Source organism: Malania oleifera, chromosome 12 (genome assembly GCF_029873635.1).
Source record: "Malania oleifera isolate guangnan ecotype guangnan chromosome 12, ASM2987363v1, whole genome shotgun sequence".
Lineage (NCBI taxonomy): Eukaryota > Viridiplantae > Streptophyta > Magnoliopsida > Santalales > Ximeniaceae > Malania > Malania oleifera.
Window position 1 is genome coordinate 4,274,155 of NC_080428.1, and position 13,079 is coordinate 4,287,233.

The 13,079-nt window shown below is 36.8% G+C and overlaps 1 protein-coding gene across 1 annotated transcript in view; it reads left to right on the forward strand.

Moving 5' to 3' along the window:
* Nucleotides 1-1,168: 1,168 nt before the first annotated feature.
* The window catches only part of LOC131143768 (ATP-dependent zinc metalloprotease FTSH 12, chloroplastic), a 167,438-nt gene continuing 155,527 nt past the window's right edge, over nt 1,169-13,079 (forward strand). Inside the window, exon 1 of the mRNA XM_058092080.1 lies at nt 1,169-1,755. Coding sequence (XP_057948063.1) covers nt 1,357-1,755 — 399 coding nt within the window. The 5' untranslated portion in view covers nt 1,169-1,356. The remainder of the gene's footprint in view (nt 1,756-13,079) is intronic.

The window sequence follows — 13,079 nt, forward strand, 5'->3', positions numbered from 1 at the left end:
CAATAATAAGAAGGTTAAACAATAAAGTCACGCCCCAATAAGACCTAAACCAAAAGAAAAATACACATTAGATTGCCTTAGGGTCTTCCCACTCACCACACGCTAGGGTTTTATGCTAACTTTAGCCGCCGCCTATTGTAAAAATCTAAGGAAACTTATAGCTGCTACTGCAAATAACCACAATTGAAGCCTCATCTTCTTCCCTAAAAACAACAACTACAACTGTTGTGGGCAACTCCTACTGCTATTTGCAGCAGCTGCCTTTGTTGCCACATCCCCCTTATTACAACCTTCTTTTTACCCCTTTGTTAGCCAAGAACAAGGCTTAATCAATCGACTGTGGTAGCTGCAACTTGCAGTTGCTGCTTTTGTTTTTATTGTAGTACTTGCCCCAAACTCGAAGTCACAACCCTACCTTGTAGCCCCAATAACCCCTTTTGTTGCTGCCACCATTTAAACCTAAATCAATAAAAAAATGACTATTGACACCTATAAAAGAGCATGCACCTTTCGCGCAATGTTACTTACCTAAAATGTCATATTTACTAATTAAAGATCTATTTAGTATCGTTGCTGTTTTTTATTTTCTGTTTCTCTATAGTGAAAAAACAGATTGTAAAAACGCGTTTGTTTTTGTTGTTAATTTTCTGTTTCTATTATTGGTTTTTAATTATTTGTCAAAAAACTATAAACTAGATTTTATGATTTTTAATTGTTTTTACAACTTGTTGTTAGAAATTTAATATCTAGAAATAGTATATTTAGATTAAATTATTTATTTTATACACTTTTAAATTTAAATCAAAATTAAATGATCATATGAATTTAAATATAATTAAAATAAAAATATACATAAATTTTTAAAAATAATAATAAAGTTAATTGCAAAATATTTGTACTATTTTTTAATTGTTATATTTAATAAAAATTATAAAGTAAATTTTGAAAATAGAATAATTAAATAAAATAATTATAATAAATTTTATTTTTATTTAAAAATTTTTAATGTATATTATTTATAATTTTATTATTTTAAATATATTTTTACAATATATTAATGTAAAGATAAAATAATTATTTTTAATTAAAAATTTAATTTATATTAATTTTATAAATATTAATTGAGAAGGATTTCTTGTTTTTAGTTGTTGTTTCCAATTTTTAATTTTCATTCCTGTTTTCGTTTCTGTAATTTTTGAGATACCAAACGCGCTCAAACAACACTCATTTTGGGTTTTAAGCTTTACATTCCGACCGAGGGAAATGCTCTTAAACCCTCCTCGTTCCCGCATTTCCAGAGGCTCAGTCGCTGAGCGTTAGCTAAACCCTTGCCCTTTGAACTCATTCGAGCAAACAATGGAAGTCACAGTCCTGAACAGACCATATCCACTTCCGGGATTATGCAGCCAAGCTTCTCCAAATAGTCTTATTTTGAAATTATCCTTGCAACCTGCAAAGCTGAAAAAATCCAGAAAGCTTTCACGCCAAAAATCCATCTTTCTTGCTTCGGCTTCAGGAAATCAAAGTGGGTCCGAGAGCTTTTCTTGGTTCAGTTTGAATCAGTCGGTTCGGCGTGGATCAGAGCGGTTCCTATCGAAATTCGGTGAGTTGTTGAGGAGGGAGACTGGGTTTGATTTGGAAGATAACCGTGGGAAGGTTGCTGGGTTTGTGGGTCTGATTAGGGAAGCGGCAAAGAAGGGCGAGGCCGAGTTGGTTCCTGAGTTCATATATTGGAACAAATGGGAACGATGGAAGGTACTTCTTCTTATCTCTTTATTTAAAGAAGAAAATATTTAGAAAGTTTTGGTGGCATTTTAAATGCATTTTTCTTGCTTCTAAAATTATTTATTTAAGGTAATTTTTTGCATGCAAATGCTAGAAAACGTGATGTATTTGACTATGCGTTGGGCTTCATAATTGTTTGAAGACAGCAATTGGTTTGCAAATAAGAAAGCTGCACACATTTGAAGGAGACGTATTGCTGCTTATTGTAAAGTAAATTTGGGATGCAGGACAGTAGTTTTGAAATCTTTTCATAAACAATATGCATGACCAATACATTTTTGCGTTGACTACTTAATGCATCTGTGTAGCTTTGGTCAGAGTGTCAAATCTTTTATTATTGCTTGGTTTGAATCTACACTGGCGCAACATCAGTAGCAGGGTAGAGGGTATAACTAGGGAATGGCATGAATTTGCCTATCAAATGACTCTAAACTCTTCCGGAATCATTTATGTCTTATCATCCTGCAGCTGTGCATGTACTTATGAGTTGTTTCCGTGGTTGAGGTGGCCCTTGGCCCTAGGAGGGGGTGTGATGCAGAAACCAGCCCATATTAAAATCCTAGTGGATAAATGTAGAATTATCCATTTTTGGAAAGATCCTTGGTTGGGGAATGCAGTTTTGCCACCCTCTTTTCCATGTCTTTTTTTGCTTGAGCTCAGGATAGGATGATTCCATTTCTTCTTTTTTTGTTGATCCAAGTGGTTCGTTGCCTTCTTGAGATTTCCACTTTTGCAGATTATTAAATGATAGGGAGATGGTAGAGCTATCCTCTTTGCTAGTCTTGTTCAATAATTGTCATTTTTCTTCAAAGGAGGATAGACGGTGTTGATCTTTGGATCCTTTAGGTGTTTACTCTTGTAATTTTTTTGTGATTTTTTGAATAGGTCTAATTTACTTTTTCCTCTTTGTAGATCCATTTGGAAGGCCAAAGTCCCTTTAAAATTAAGGCTTTTATCTGGTTGGTTGCGCTTGATAGAATTAATACCAATAACTTATTGCCAGTCAGGAGACCTTTGAAATCTCTATCGCCAGAAATCTGTGTTTTTTGATTTAATTGTTCAGAATCTGCATTGCATTTGTTCATTCATTGTAATTATGCTTAGAGGTTATGGAATAAGCTATTTGGTATTTTAGGTGAATGTTGGGTGCATTCAGGGGCAGTGGTGGAATTGGTGTGTGGGGCAGGGGAATTTTAAGGTAGTGAGCTTTTCTGATGTTCAGAACAATTGACGCTATGTGTTGGCTCGTTAGATTGTGTTGGTTTTTCTCTCTCTTATTTTTAGTTTTGAGGTTATTGCCTTGTGTTTTTTATTTGGATTTTCCAGACCATGTTAAGGAGATGTCTTATTCTCCTGGCTGTATATTCTTATTCTATTAATGAAACTCTTCTTTTACTATAAAAAAAAACACAAAAAAAGTGAACTATAAAACCAGATAATGAAGATCACAAAACAGCTTTCTCTTTGAGCTAAAAGCAACTAAACCCCTTTGGAGATTTGACAGAGGTAAATGCTGAAGGGAACTATTTACCAAAACCCAGAGGAACATGAGAAACACCAGTCCAAGCCAAAGCAAGTTAAGAGGAGTATTTAAAGATTTTGGTGTTTCTCCCCTACCAGCTACACCAAAAGATAGCCAAAATTGAGCATTGCCATTAAGTTTCTCTCTCCTTATCTTTGCCAAAACCCTTGAAACGACATAGTATAAAACGCATCTAAAGAGGAAGAGCACACCTAACTCTTTCCAAAAATGCCAAATAATTTACTTCAAAGTGTCCAAGAGAAATGACAATGTAACAACAAATGCGAACAGGTCTCCCTATTTTTAAGGTGATAGTAACTTCCATTTCATGTCACTGGTATTAATTTTTCCGAGATCATTGGCCACCAAAATGGCCTAAACCTTGGAAGTGGCTTTGGATTTCCAAATGAAAGAGGGAGGGGCAAAAGGAGTAGCAGTAGGAGCATGAGTCAAATGAGTAAAGAAGGATCTATGAGGAAATTCCCCAAAAGAATCCAAGCCCAAACTCTTTTGCCACTCCCAGATTGGAGCTGAAGAGAATTAAGACTCCTCACAAAGCAACAAGCAAGTGGAAGAACGCAAAGATAGGGGAATCATGAAAATAAGATAAGCGTACGTATTAGCTAAATTGGACTCTTGGGTGTTATTATTTAAGAAATTAATGTTTTAGCTCATTTAGGTTTTTGAAAATCATTTCCTCATCTTCCAAGCATTGTAAGCCTATAAAACACCCCTGTGTAATAGTTTATTCAGATTTGAATTGAGAGTCAAGATTTGTTGCGACGTTTGTCTTTCATCAGTTGGTATCAGAGTAAACCCTGATCCAATACGGTTGTCCGTGATTTTGATAGGATTTGCAATTTTTACACATATTGCCACAACTGTCAGTGCTTAACATGGTTGCTAGCAATTGTCTGCTTAAACTCATAGGATTCATGATTTTAACTTAAACTCTCTTACCCTGTCTTCTGCTCCATTTATCCACTTGATTCATCTTTCACAACAAGAGGAATCGTAAAAAGAAAAAATATGTGCAGCCCCAAATCCTGCAGACCCTCATAAGCCCATTATTGAAACCTTGGCTGTATACCTTCCAGAGAAAAAAAAGAAAAAAGGAGAAGAGAGATTGCTGCTGCTCCATTGAAGTCTTTTATTGTTAAGGGAATCCTTGTTGCTGAAGTGAAAGATCAAGAAATTGTGTCCTCTAGAGCAAAGATCCAAGCAAACTCTGTGTTGTTGCTGGTGCATGTGGTAATCATACCCTTTAAGCCACGGTAAATTTAACTTCCTTTGACAAATTTGCATGATTTTGCTTTGTTTTTGTATTGAACAAGTTCGTATCCATGTTGCTCATTAATTATGGAAACCCCATTCAATCTAATAGTGGTAGGAGGTGCTTAGGTGAAAGGAGATTATGAGGTCGATGATAAAACGTAAATAACATAAATGTAGGGCCAAGGGTGAAAAAACCAAAGTAGGGGCATGCTGATACCAGGTGTGACAACTGGCAGCACCACAGACCAGCAAAAGCCACCTGGCGACACCTCAGACCTGTGCAAACACCTGGCAGCACTGCATACCTGCAGCAGACACCTGGCACACAGCTGGCAACACTGCAGTGGCTGCTGTTCTAATATCCTTCCAGCAATAAAGCATACCAGCAATAGCAAAATACACCTTACCAACTGCTGTAAACCCTAGTTCTGGAGAGAGGATACTTAAAAATAATTTGAAGAATCTGAAAATCAAGGTAGGTGTTCTTAATTTTCATATATTCATCTAGGATTTTAGGTATTCAAAAGATATAGGGGTAGAAACTTGCATGGAGTTGAGTTCTAATAAGGAAGATGTAAGCTTGTTGTTTCTATTTACTTGATATGGCTGCATGTATGGTTACTGTAGCTGCATATTTTGTTTAGCTGGGAAATTTTCGTGTGATAGATATTCATCTTGTAAGGATGATGATTTTACTTACTATGGCATAGCTTGTGTGTTCATATATTGATGCTATTGTGTGAAAAATAGCTGGCACCATGTTCTGTTTGTGGCTGTGATATTTGTGGGATTTGAGCAAGTAGGGATTGTGTCTCCCTTGGGTGAAAGGCCGTAAACCTCTGGAGTGTATTTCCTCTTTAAGCGTTGGTTGGCCAAGCTAGAAATTGACACTAGTTTGAGATAAAAGTTGCACATGGTTGGGACAGCATTACTATGTTGAAAAAGTGCTGAAATGCATGCTATTTGAATGTTTGCATTGCTTAAAATAGTGTGTTCATGCACCATATGATTATGTGTGCATATATGAAACCGTATCTTGAAGTATTGAAATCTTTAGTTGAATAAGGGGGAATTAAGAATGTCTACTGAGCTCGTGGTTGCTCACTCTACTCCTTGACAAGTTTAGGTTCAAACTTAAGGAGAGCCCCACTTACTAAGTTTTCCAAGAGACTGCTGCTTTGACATGTACTATAGGTTGGCAGGAAGATCGAGATACTAAACATGTATTTTATTGGCGAATATGTTTTTAGTCTAGGAAGTTTGAAAAATGTTGTACCATATAAAAAGCTTATCAATGAAAGTAAAACTTTTTAATTTTTTTTTTTCTGCTTACTTTGTGAAATATATGTACGTATCTTGTGTTTCATCAAATGCGCACTCTTAATTGGTTTCTAACCTCCTTTCAAATAATAGTTTTGCAAAACAAATTCTTGCCAGGCCTAGTGCCTCCATCGGATGATAGATGGAATCATGACAAGTCACGTGCCAAAATAGGGATGTGATAGTGCAAGTTACTCGGTCACGTTGTTAAAGGAGGTTGCTTTGAGCACCTTTGTAGATCCACACACTTGTTGGAGCAAAATTCCACATCAAAGTAAGCCATTGCCTTATTGTCTCAAGTGCAGTTTGTTTTGTCCATTTGCGGTAACAATTTCCTTTGCTAGACGTTCGTCTCTACATTGATCATTGTTAAGCTGTTGCTGCCAATGCAGCTACATTCACCCCTTGTCAAAACCCTTACCTCTATTCATTTAATCCCTAGTTTAAGAAGACAAGCAAAAATATCCTACCTCTTTTGTTTGAAGAATACATCAAAGTCATGATGTCTACTTTTAGTTGTCCATTTCATGTATAAGTTATGCAGGACAAACATGCAGCTTATATAATAGTATTTTAGTAAAGATTTTAAAAATATGAAAGAATGTAAGATCTTATGATCCTACCACATTCCTACTATGATCCTACGATCGTACTATGATTTTATATTATCCTACCAATTTGCGATTCTAGGTAGGGTTTGGATCATTTTAGTAACATAGGATTGTATACGATCCCACGATCTAGATCGCGATTTTGACAACCATGGGCCCAACTAATTGGTAAGAAGGGTATTTATTTTCTATATAAATTGGGCCATTTACTTGAGCAAGCCCAAGACTTAGGTTTATCTAAGTTGGGTGCCAATGAGGAGTCTAGGGGTGGTCCTTATTCCTTGGGTTCTATTCAGAAGGTAAATGGCAAAATTTAGGATGCTGGACCGGGAATGGGGAATTAGACAAGTTAGAGCCAGATTTCAAGAATGGGAAGGACCCGATTTAGTCTTTAGAGCTTAGGAAACAAGCAGTGGGAAGGACGAGGTTATACTTCACGTTTAGAGTCCAACACTCCAAACTTCGAGTTAGTTTGATTGAACATACCTAAAATATTAATAGCTCAGTGCTAGAATTACACTTTGGTCTTAAAAATGTAACAAGTTTGGAAGAGTGTTCGAAAACTCTAGCAATAATTATGATGGAGATTGATGATATCTTGTGTTTGAATTTTGATAGATTTGACAATAGTAAGGTGTATGCTCGTCAGAAGTTAGCTCATATGGGCACTAAGATGGGGAAGGTGTTTCATGAGAGAGAAAATTTTGGTGCGCTTAAGGACAAAGCTTTTAAGGAGAGACTCTAGAGGACAACTTGGCATAGTGGAAGATTCTCTTACAAAAAAGGAGGTTGGGTGTAGCAATGGAGAGAGGAAAGAAAAGGAGGTTAAGAAATGAGGGGATATTTCAGATTCAGAAAGTGATGATTTGAGTGAATTTGACTGTGATGGGGGTACTGTTGGATTAGATTAGGAAACAATATGGGAATTTTTGATTCTTGCGACAAGGTAGGGGATTTATCTTATGTTCATCCTTGTTGGAAGGTTTGGAGGGAGTGCCTATTTTTGAAAATGATGGTTTGGTCAATAATTCAGTGTAGGGGTGGAATATTGCCTACTCTCGTGGAGGAAATTCCCAAGCAGGATTTAGAATTCCAAGATTGTTTGGATAAGTTGGATTTAAAGTTAAGCGATATTGGAGGAAATGAGGTTCAAATGTGGAAATCCGAAGAAGGCAAAGGACCATTTGGATCAACAACAAAAGAAGAAATGGGCCCATCCTACCCTGAGCTTAGGCAAAAAAGGTGTGGAAAAGAGGTGGACAAAACTACATTCCCTAACGAAGGATCTTTCCAAAAACAAATATTACTACCTCTTCCCACCAGGAATTTAATATGGGGAATGAAGAGGGGATAACTTTGAGAGATAGCTTTCCATAGACTCTCTAAAGAAAATCTAAGTCTCAATTTAGTATACCACCCATTCTCGTCTAATCCATACTTATAACAACCAAATGCTACAAGGAAGAATTCTCTAATGTAAACTGCCAAAGCCATTTAGCCAAAAGAATTGTGTTTTTAGACACCATATTGCCAATACCCAAACCACCCTCTTGTTTAGACCTATCCACCACTCCTAACTTACCAAATGATCCCTAAAACCCCTATCCCCGACCACAAGAAATCCATCATTATCTTCTCTATCTTATTAGCAACCCCTATCGGAATCTTGAAAATTGAAAGAAAATATAAAGAGATAATAGAAAAACAGGCCTAGATAAGCGTAATTGTACGACCAAGAGAAAAAAGAGTGCCTTTCCATCCATCCATCCAATCTCTTAGGAACCCTTTCCACAACAGGATTCCAAAAGCTAGCAGATCTAGGGTTACACCCCAAAGGAACCCCAAAATAGGACAGCTGCCAATCCAGAACACTACACCTCACCTCTGCAGATAGCTCCTAACACTCTCAACAGTCATATTGATAGCTGTGGTACCGCTCTTTCCCATATTAATCTTAAGGCCAGAAACCTTCTTAAAAATGTGAAGGGGACCCAAAATATTCTTAGAGAATGGTTTATGGTCCTCTATAAAAAAAGATAGTATCATCGGGAAATTGAAGGTGAGAGACCCTGAGCTCCTCTCTCCCCATGTCCAAACCTTTCACTAACCTCTAACGATTGGCCCTATCCACCATCCTACTCAAAGTATCAACCACTAAAGCAAACAAAAGCGGGGACTCTTGTAGCCTTAAACCAAGATTTTGACACGCCATTCACTAAAACAGAGTAGCTCACATTATGCAAACAACCTCTAATCCAACGATGCCATCTCTCTCTAAACCTATTCCTAACAAATATCTTATCTAGGAACTTCTAGTGCACTTTATCATAAGCTTTCTCAAAGTCCAACTTAAAGATGATTCCCTTCTTCTTCCTTTTCCGATCCTCCACAATCCACAACCTCATTAGCCACTAGAATGGCATCCACAATTTGCCCCCCTCCCCCCAAATGCATTCTGAGCCTTAGAAATAGTCCTATGAAGCACCGTACTTAGCCTATTAGCTAACACTGAGTGATGATTTTATTAACACTAGAAACTAAGCTAATAGGTATAAAGTCTGAAATCTTAATGGATTTATTCTTCTTCAACACCAGAGTTATAAAAGTGGAATTGATACTCTTGCTTAGAATCCCATTCCCATAAAATACATGAAAGACCTTAAGAAAATTATCCTTAACCACCTTCCAACAATCTTGTTAGAAAGTCATATTAAAACTGTTAGGTCCTGGACCTTTATCCCTCTCCATCCTAAAATCCGTGGCGCTCACTTCCTTGTCCTTGAAAGATCTCTCTAACCAAACCACCTCCTCACTAGATAGAGTGCCACTCTAATCCTTCAACCATACGTCTACTATCATTCTCCTCGAAAATTCATATTAGAATAAAACTAGGTGACTTCAGAAGCAATTTGTCTCTGATCGGTTATAATGACCACCCAATCTTGTTCCAACTCCCTAATCAAATTCTTCCTCATTTTCCCAGTAGCTATTTTATGAAAAAACATCCAGAGCTACAATCATTATCTCTAACCCATTTAAACTTCATCTTCTACTTGAAACTTCTCATTTACTTGAAAATCACCTCCTCCAATTCATTCTTCAAAGATACTTTTCTCATTTTTCCTCCCCCGATAGAATATTATCTTCTTCTTTCTTATCTAACTCAACCAACTCTACTAAGATACTAGCCTTTCTTAACCTTAAGTCTCCGAACACCTCCCTATTCCAATCTTTCAACTCCTCTCTAAACCTCTTTAGTTTTTTCATGAATCTAAATCCTTCCCAATCCCTCTCCACATCCTCATTCCATGAATTCCTTACTAAGGGTCGAAAGGAATCATGATCCAATGACATATTTTCAAGCCTAAAAGGAGTAGGTCGATACACAACCTTCCTCGATTCCAACAAGATGGGAAAGTGGTTAGAAGTGGGCCTAGATAAAACATATCGAGAGATATTAGGGAACTCATCCTCCCACTTTGTACAAAAAAGGTCCTATTGTATGCATTTTTGTTCTTGTTTAACTTTTGAACATTCTATATTTTACTTTTTGGATAACAAAAATTCCATTAAAGACTAAAGGAGTACAAAAGGTGGCAATTTACATTTTATGTTGCTTTATATTTATAATTTCTTAGTTTGAATTTACTTATAATCAATAAAGTAGTGAAAAGTAGCAAATGCATGCTTCTTCTCGCCAATAGCAACTAAAGCAATTGAGATGACATCCAATACTTGTAGTATATTTTATATTTAAAGTGATTGAAAATTGGCTAAAAATCACTTAGAGCATTAGCATATAGGATTTTGGATCAAAAAGTGTGAATCTTGATGTTTTTAAGAAGTTTTCTAATGCAAAAAATAAATTCATGGAAGTCATGTTACCCGTTTCATAAAATCTGTGATGGCTGCGACCATTTCGCTGCAACTTTTATTGTTACACGAACCATTGCCATTTTTTAAAGCCATATCTCTTAGTACTTTATCAATTGTTGCGCTTCCTAAGTCTATCTCACAAGGCTTATCTTGGTGGAGGACCGCAATGATAAAAAAGATGCGTCAATTACAGGATAGTGACACTTGGGAATTGTTATTTGTTTTCACTGATTAGTCTGTAGTTGGCTGTGGTTAGGTGCATATCGTGAAGGTCAATCTTGATGGTTCTATGGATCATTTGAAGGCCCATCTTGTTGTTAAAGGATATATTTAGGTGTATGATCTTTTTTGCCATATTTAACTTGTTTGTTCATCTCCTTAGCCACCACTATCTTGGCCTTTTGCACTAGTCTAAAGAATGTTTTCCTACATGTTGATCTTTAGGAGGGGATCTATATGGAATAACCACCTGGTTTTGTTGATCAAGGGAGTCAGGATTAGTGTGTTGGTTTAAGAAATCCTTGTATGGTCTAAAGTAGTCTCCTAGAGCATGGTTTGATTGATTCAAAGTTGTAGTACTTGAGTTTGTTCTTTAGTGGTTTGCATTAGATCATTGTGTATTATTCTCATTGTGTATGTGGATGATATTGTGGTTGCTCGTCATGGTGATCAAAGTGCATAGAGCTTGAATCATTTGTATAGACTAAATTTCACTCCAAAGATTTGGGGCTATTGAAATACTTCTCGGGTATAGAAGTATCTGGGTCTTGTATAGGGATTTTTTGTTATAGTAGAAGTATATTCTAGACGTTTAGATGAGTCTGGGTTATTGGGATCCAAATGTGTCAATACACCCATAGATCTTGACAGCAAATTAGTGTAAGGTAATTTGTTGCTTGACCTTGGACGATATCAGAGAATTGTTGAAAAGTTGAACTATCTCATAGTCACTTAACCAGGCTATTGGGCCAAACATGTCAATACACCCTGACATCCATAGATCCTGACTGCAAATTAGTCTTAGGCGATTTGTTGGTTGATGTTGGACAATATTAGAGACTTGTTGAAAAGTTGAACTATCTCACAATCACTTGACCAAATATATTTTTCGCAACAAGTGTTTTGATATTTGTTCTTGATTCTTTGAGGAGAAGTCATTAGGATGCAAATTAGGCAATCATTTGTCTCTTGAGGTACCTTAAACTGCATGTGGGGGATGTCTCTTGTAGATTGTGCTAAGTCACCTTTTGACTCAAGATTTACAAACTGTGTTTTTGTTGGTGGTAACTTGGTCTATTGGTCTCTTGGAAAGGTAAGAAACAAACTCTGGTGGCCTGATCGAGTGTGGAGTTAGAGCAGTTGGCCATGGACCATTCTACATCTGAGCTTGTTTGGATGAGGAACATGTTGGAAGAAATTTATTTATTTTTCACAATCTTGGTTTATGGAGTTCATATGCGATAATTAAATTACCAACATATTGCCTCTAACCTAGCCTTTTGTGAGCGGAGGAAACACATTGAAGTTGAATGTCACTTTGTTTGGGAGAACTTGTGCAGAAGCTCATTACAAACCCACTCATATGTCATTGTTCCAACTTGCTGATTTATTCACTAAAGCCTTGGGGGATCCTCGTGTTAAATCCATTTGTAACAAGCTATGAGCATATAATATTTGTGCTCCAGCTTGAGGGGGTTACTGGTTATTTAGTGTTATTGCTGTGTTGTTATTGTGTTAGTAAGAGTGAGTTAGTGCATGATTAGTAAATGCATTATGGCAATTGTTATGTGCTTGGATATATTATAAATAGAGGAAGATACCTATTTTTGTGATTAGGTCTTCCAATTTGCATAATACTCTTACTAGGGGAAATTGAAGCACTAGTTTAAAGGGGGCTACTAGAGAGTGATACATATATTAAGGGAATTGCTAGTTCCTGAATTGGGAAATGCAAAAGTTGAGGCTAGTTTTTTTATTTTATTTTTTATTTTTTTATCAAAAGAAAGAAATTTATTTTAGCAAGTATCAAAGGGATAGCATCTCGTGATACAAAATATCAAACACTATGTGGAGTGTCACAGACATCAAGGATTACATTAAGATCATTAACAATTTGCTCACTAAGCCAGCTGGAAACGACAGCAATCCATTTCTCTTTGCAAATCTGAAGCGGAAGGCTCTCTTATTTCTTTCTTTCCAAGCACACCAAAGGATGGCGAGAGGGATGAGGTTCAAAGCCCTTTGCTTCTCCTTGGTGGTTCTAATGCCTTTCCAAGCCTAAATCTCCCCTCCAACTGAATTTGCTGTAACCCACTGCTGTCCAATCAAGGATAGAGCCATACTCCATAAGTTCCTTGTCCAGGGGTAGTGGAGAAGAATGTGGTTGATTGATTCTGCATCAGCCATTCAAAGCAAACACCTATTAGTGACCGTAAGCCCCCTTCTCTGCAGATTGTCAAGGTTTAAAATATTTCCATGTTTGGACTCCCAAACAAAAAAGGCAACCTTTGAAGCAGCTGCTGGCCTCCAAATATAAATCCTGGGGGAGTTGTCGCAATTTGTTCCCATCAAGGAGAGCTTGTTGTAGAAAGATTTAACACCAAAGTCCATTTTGGTTTGTAGGGGATGTTTTACAAAACAACAACAACAACAACAAAACCAAGCCTTAAGTTTCACTAGGTGGGGTTGGC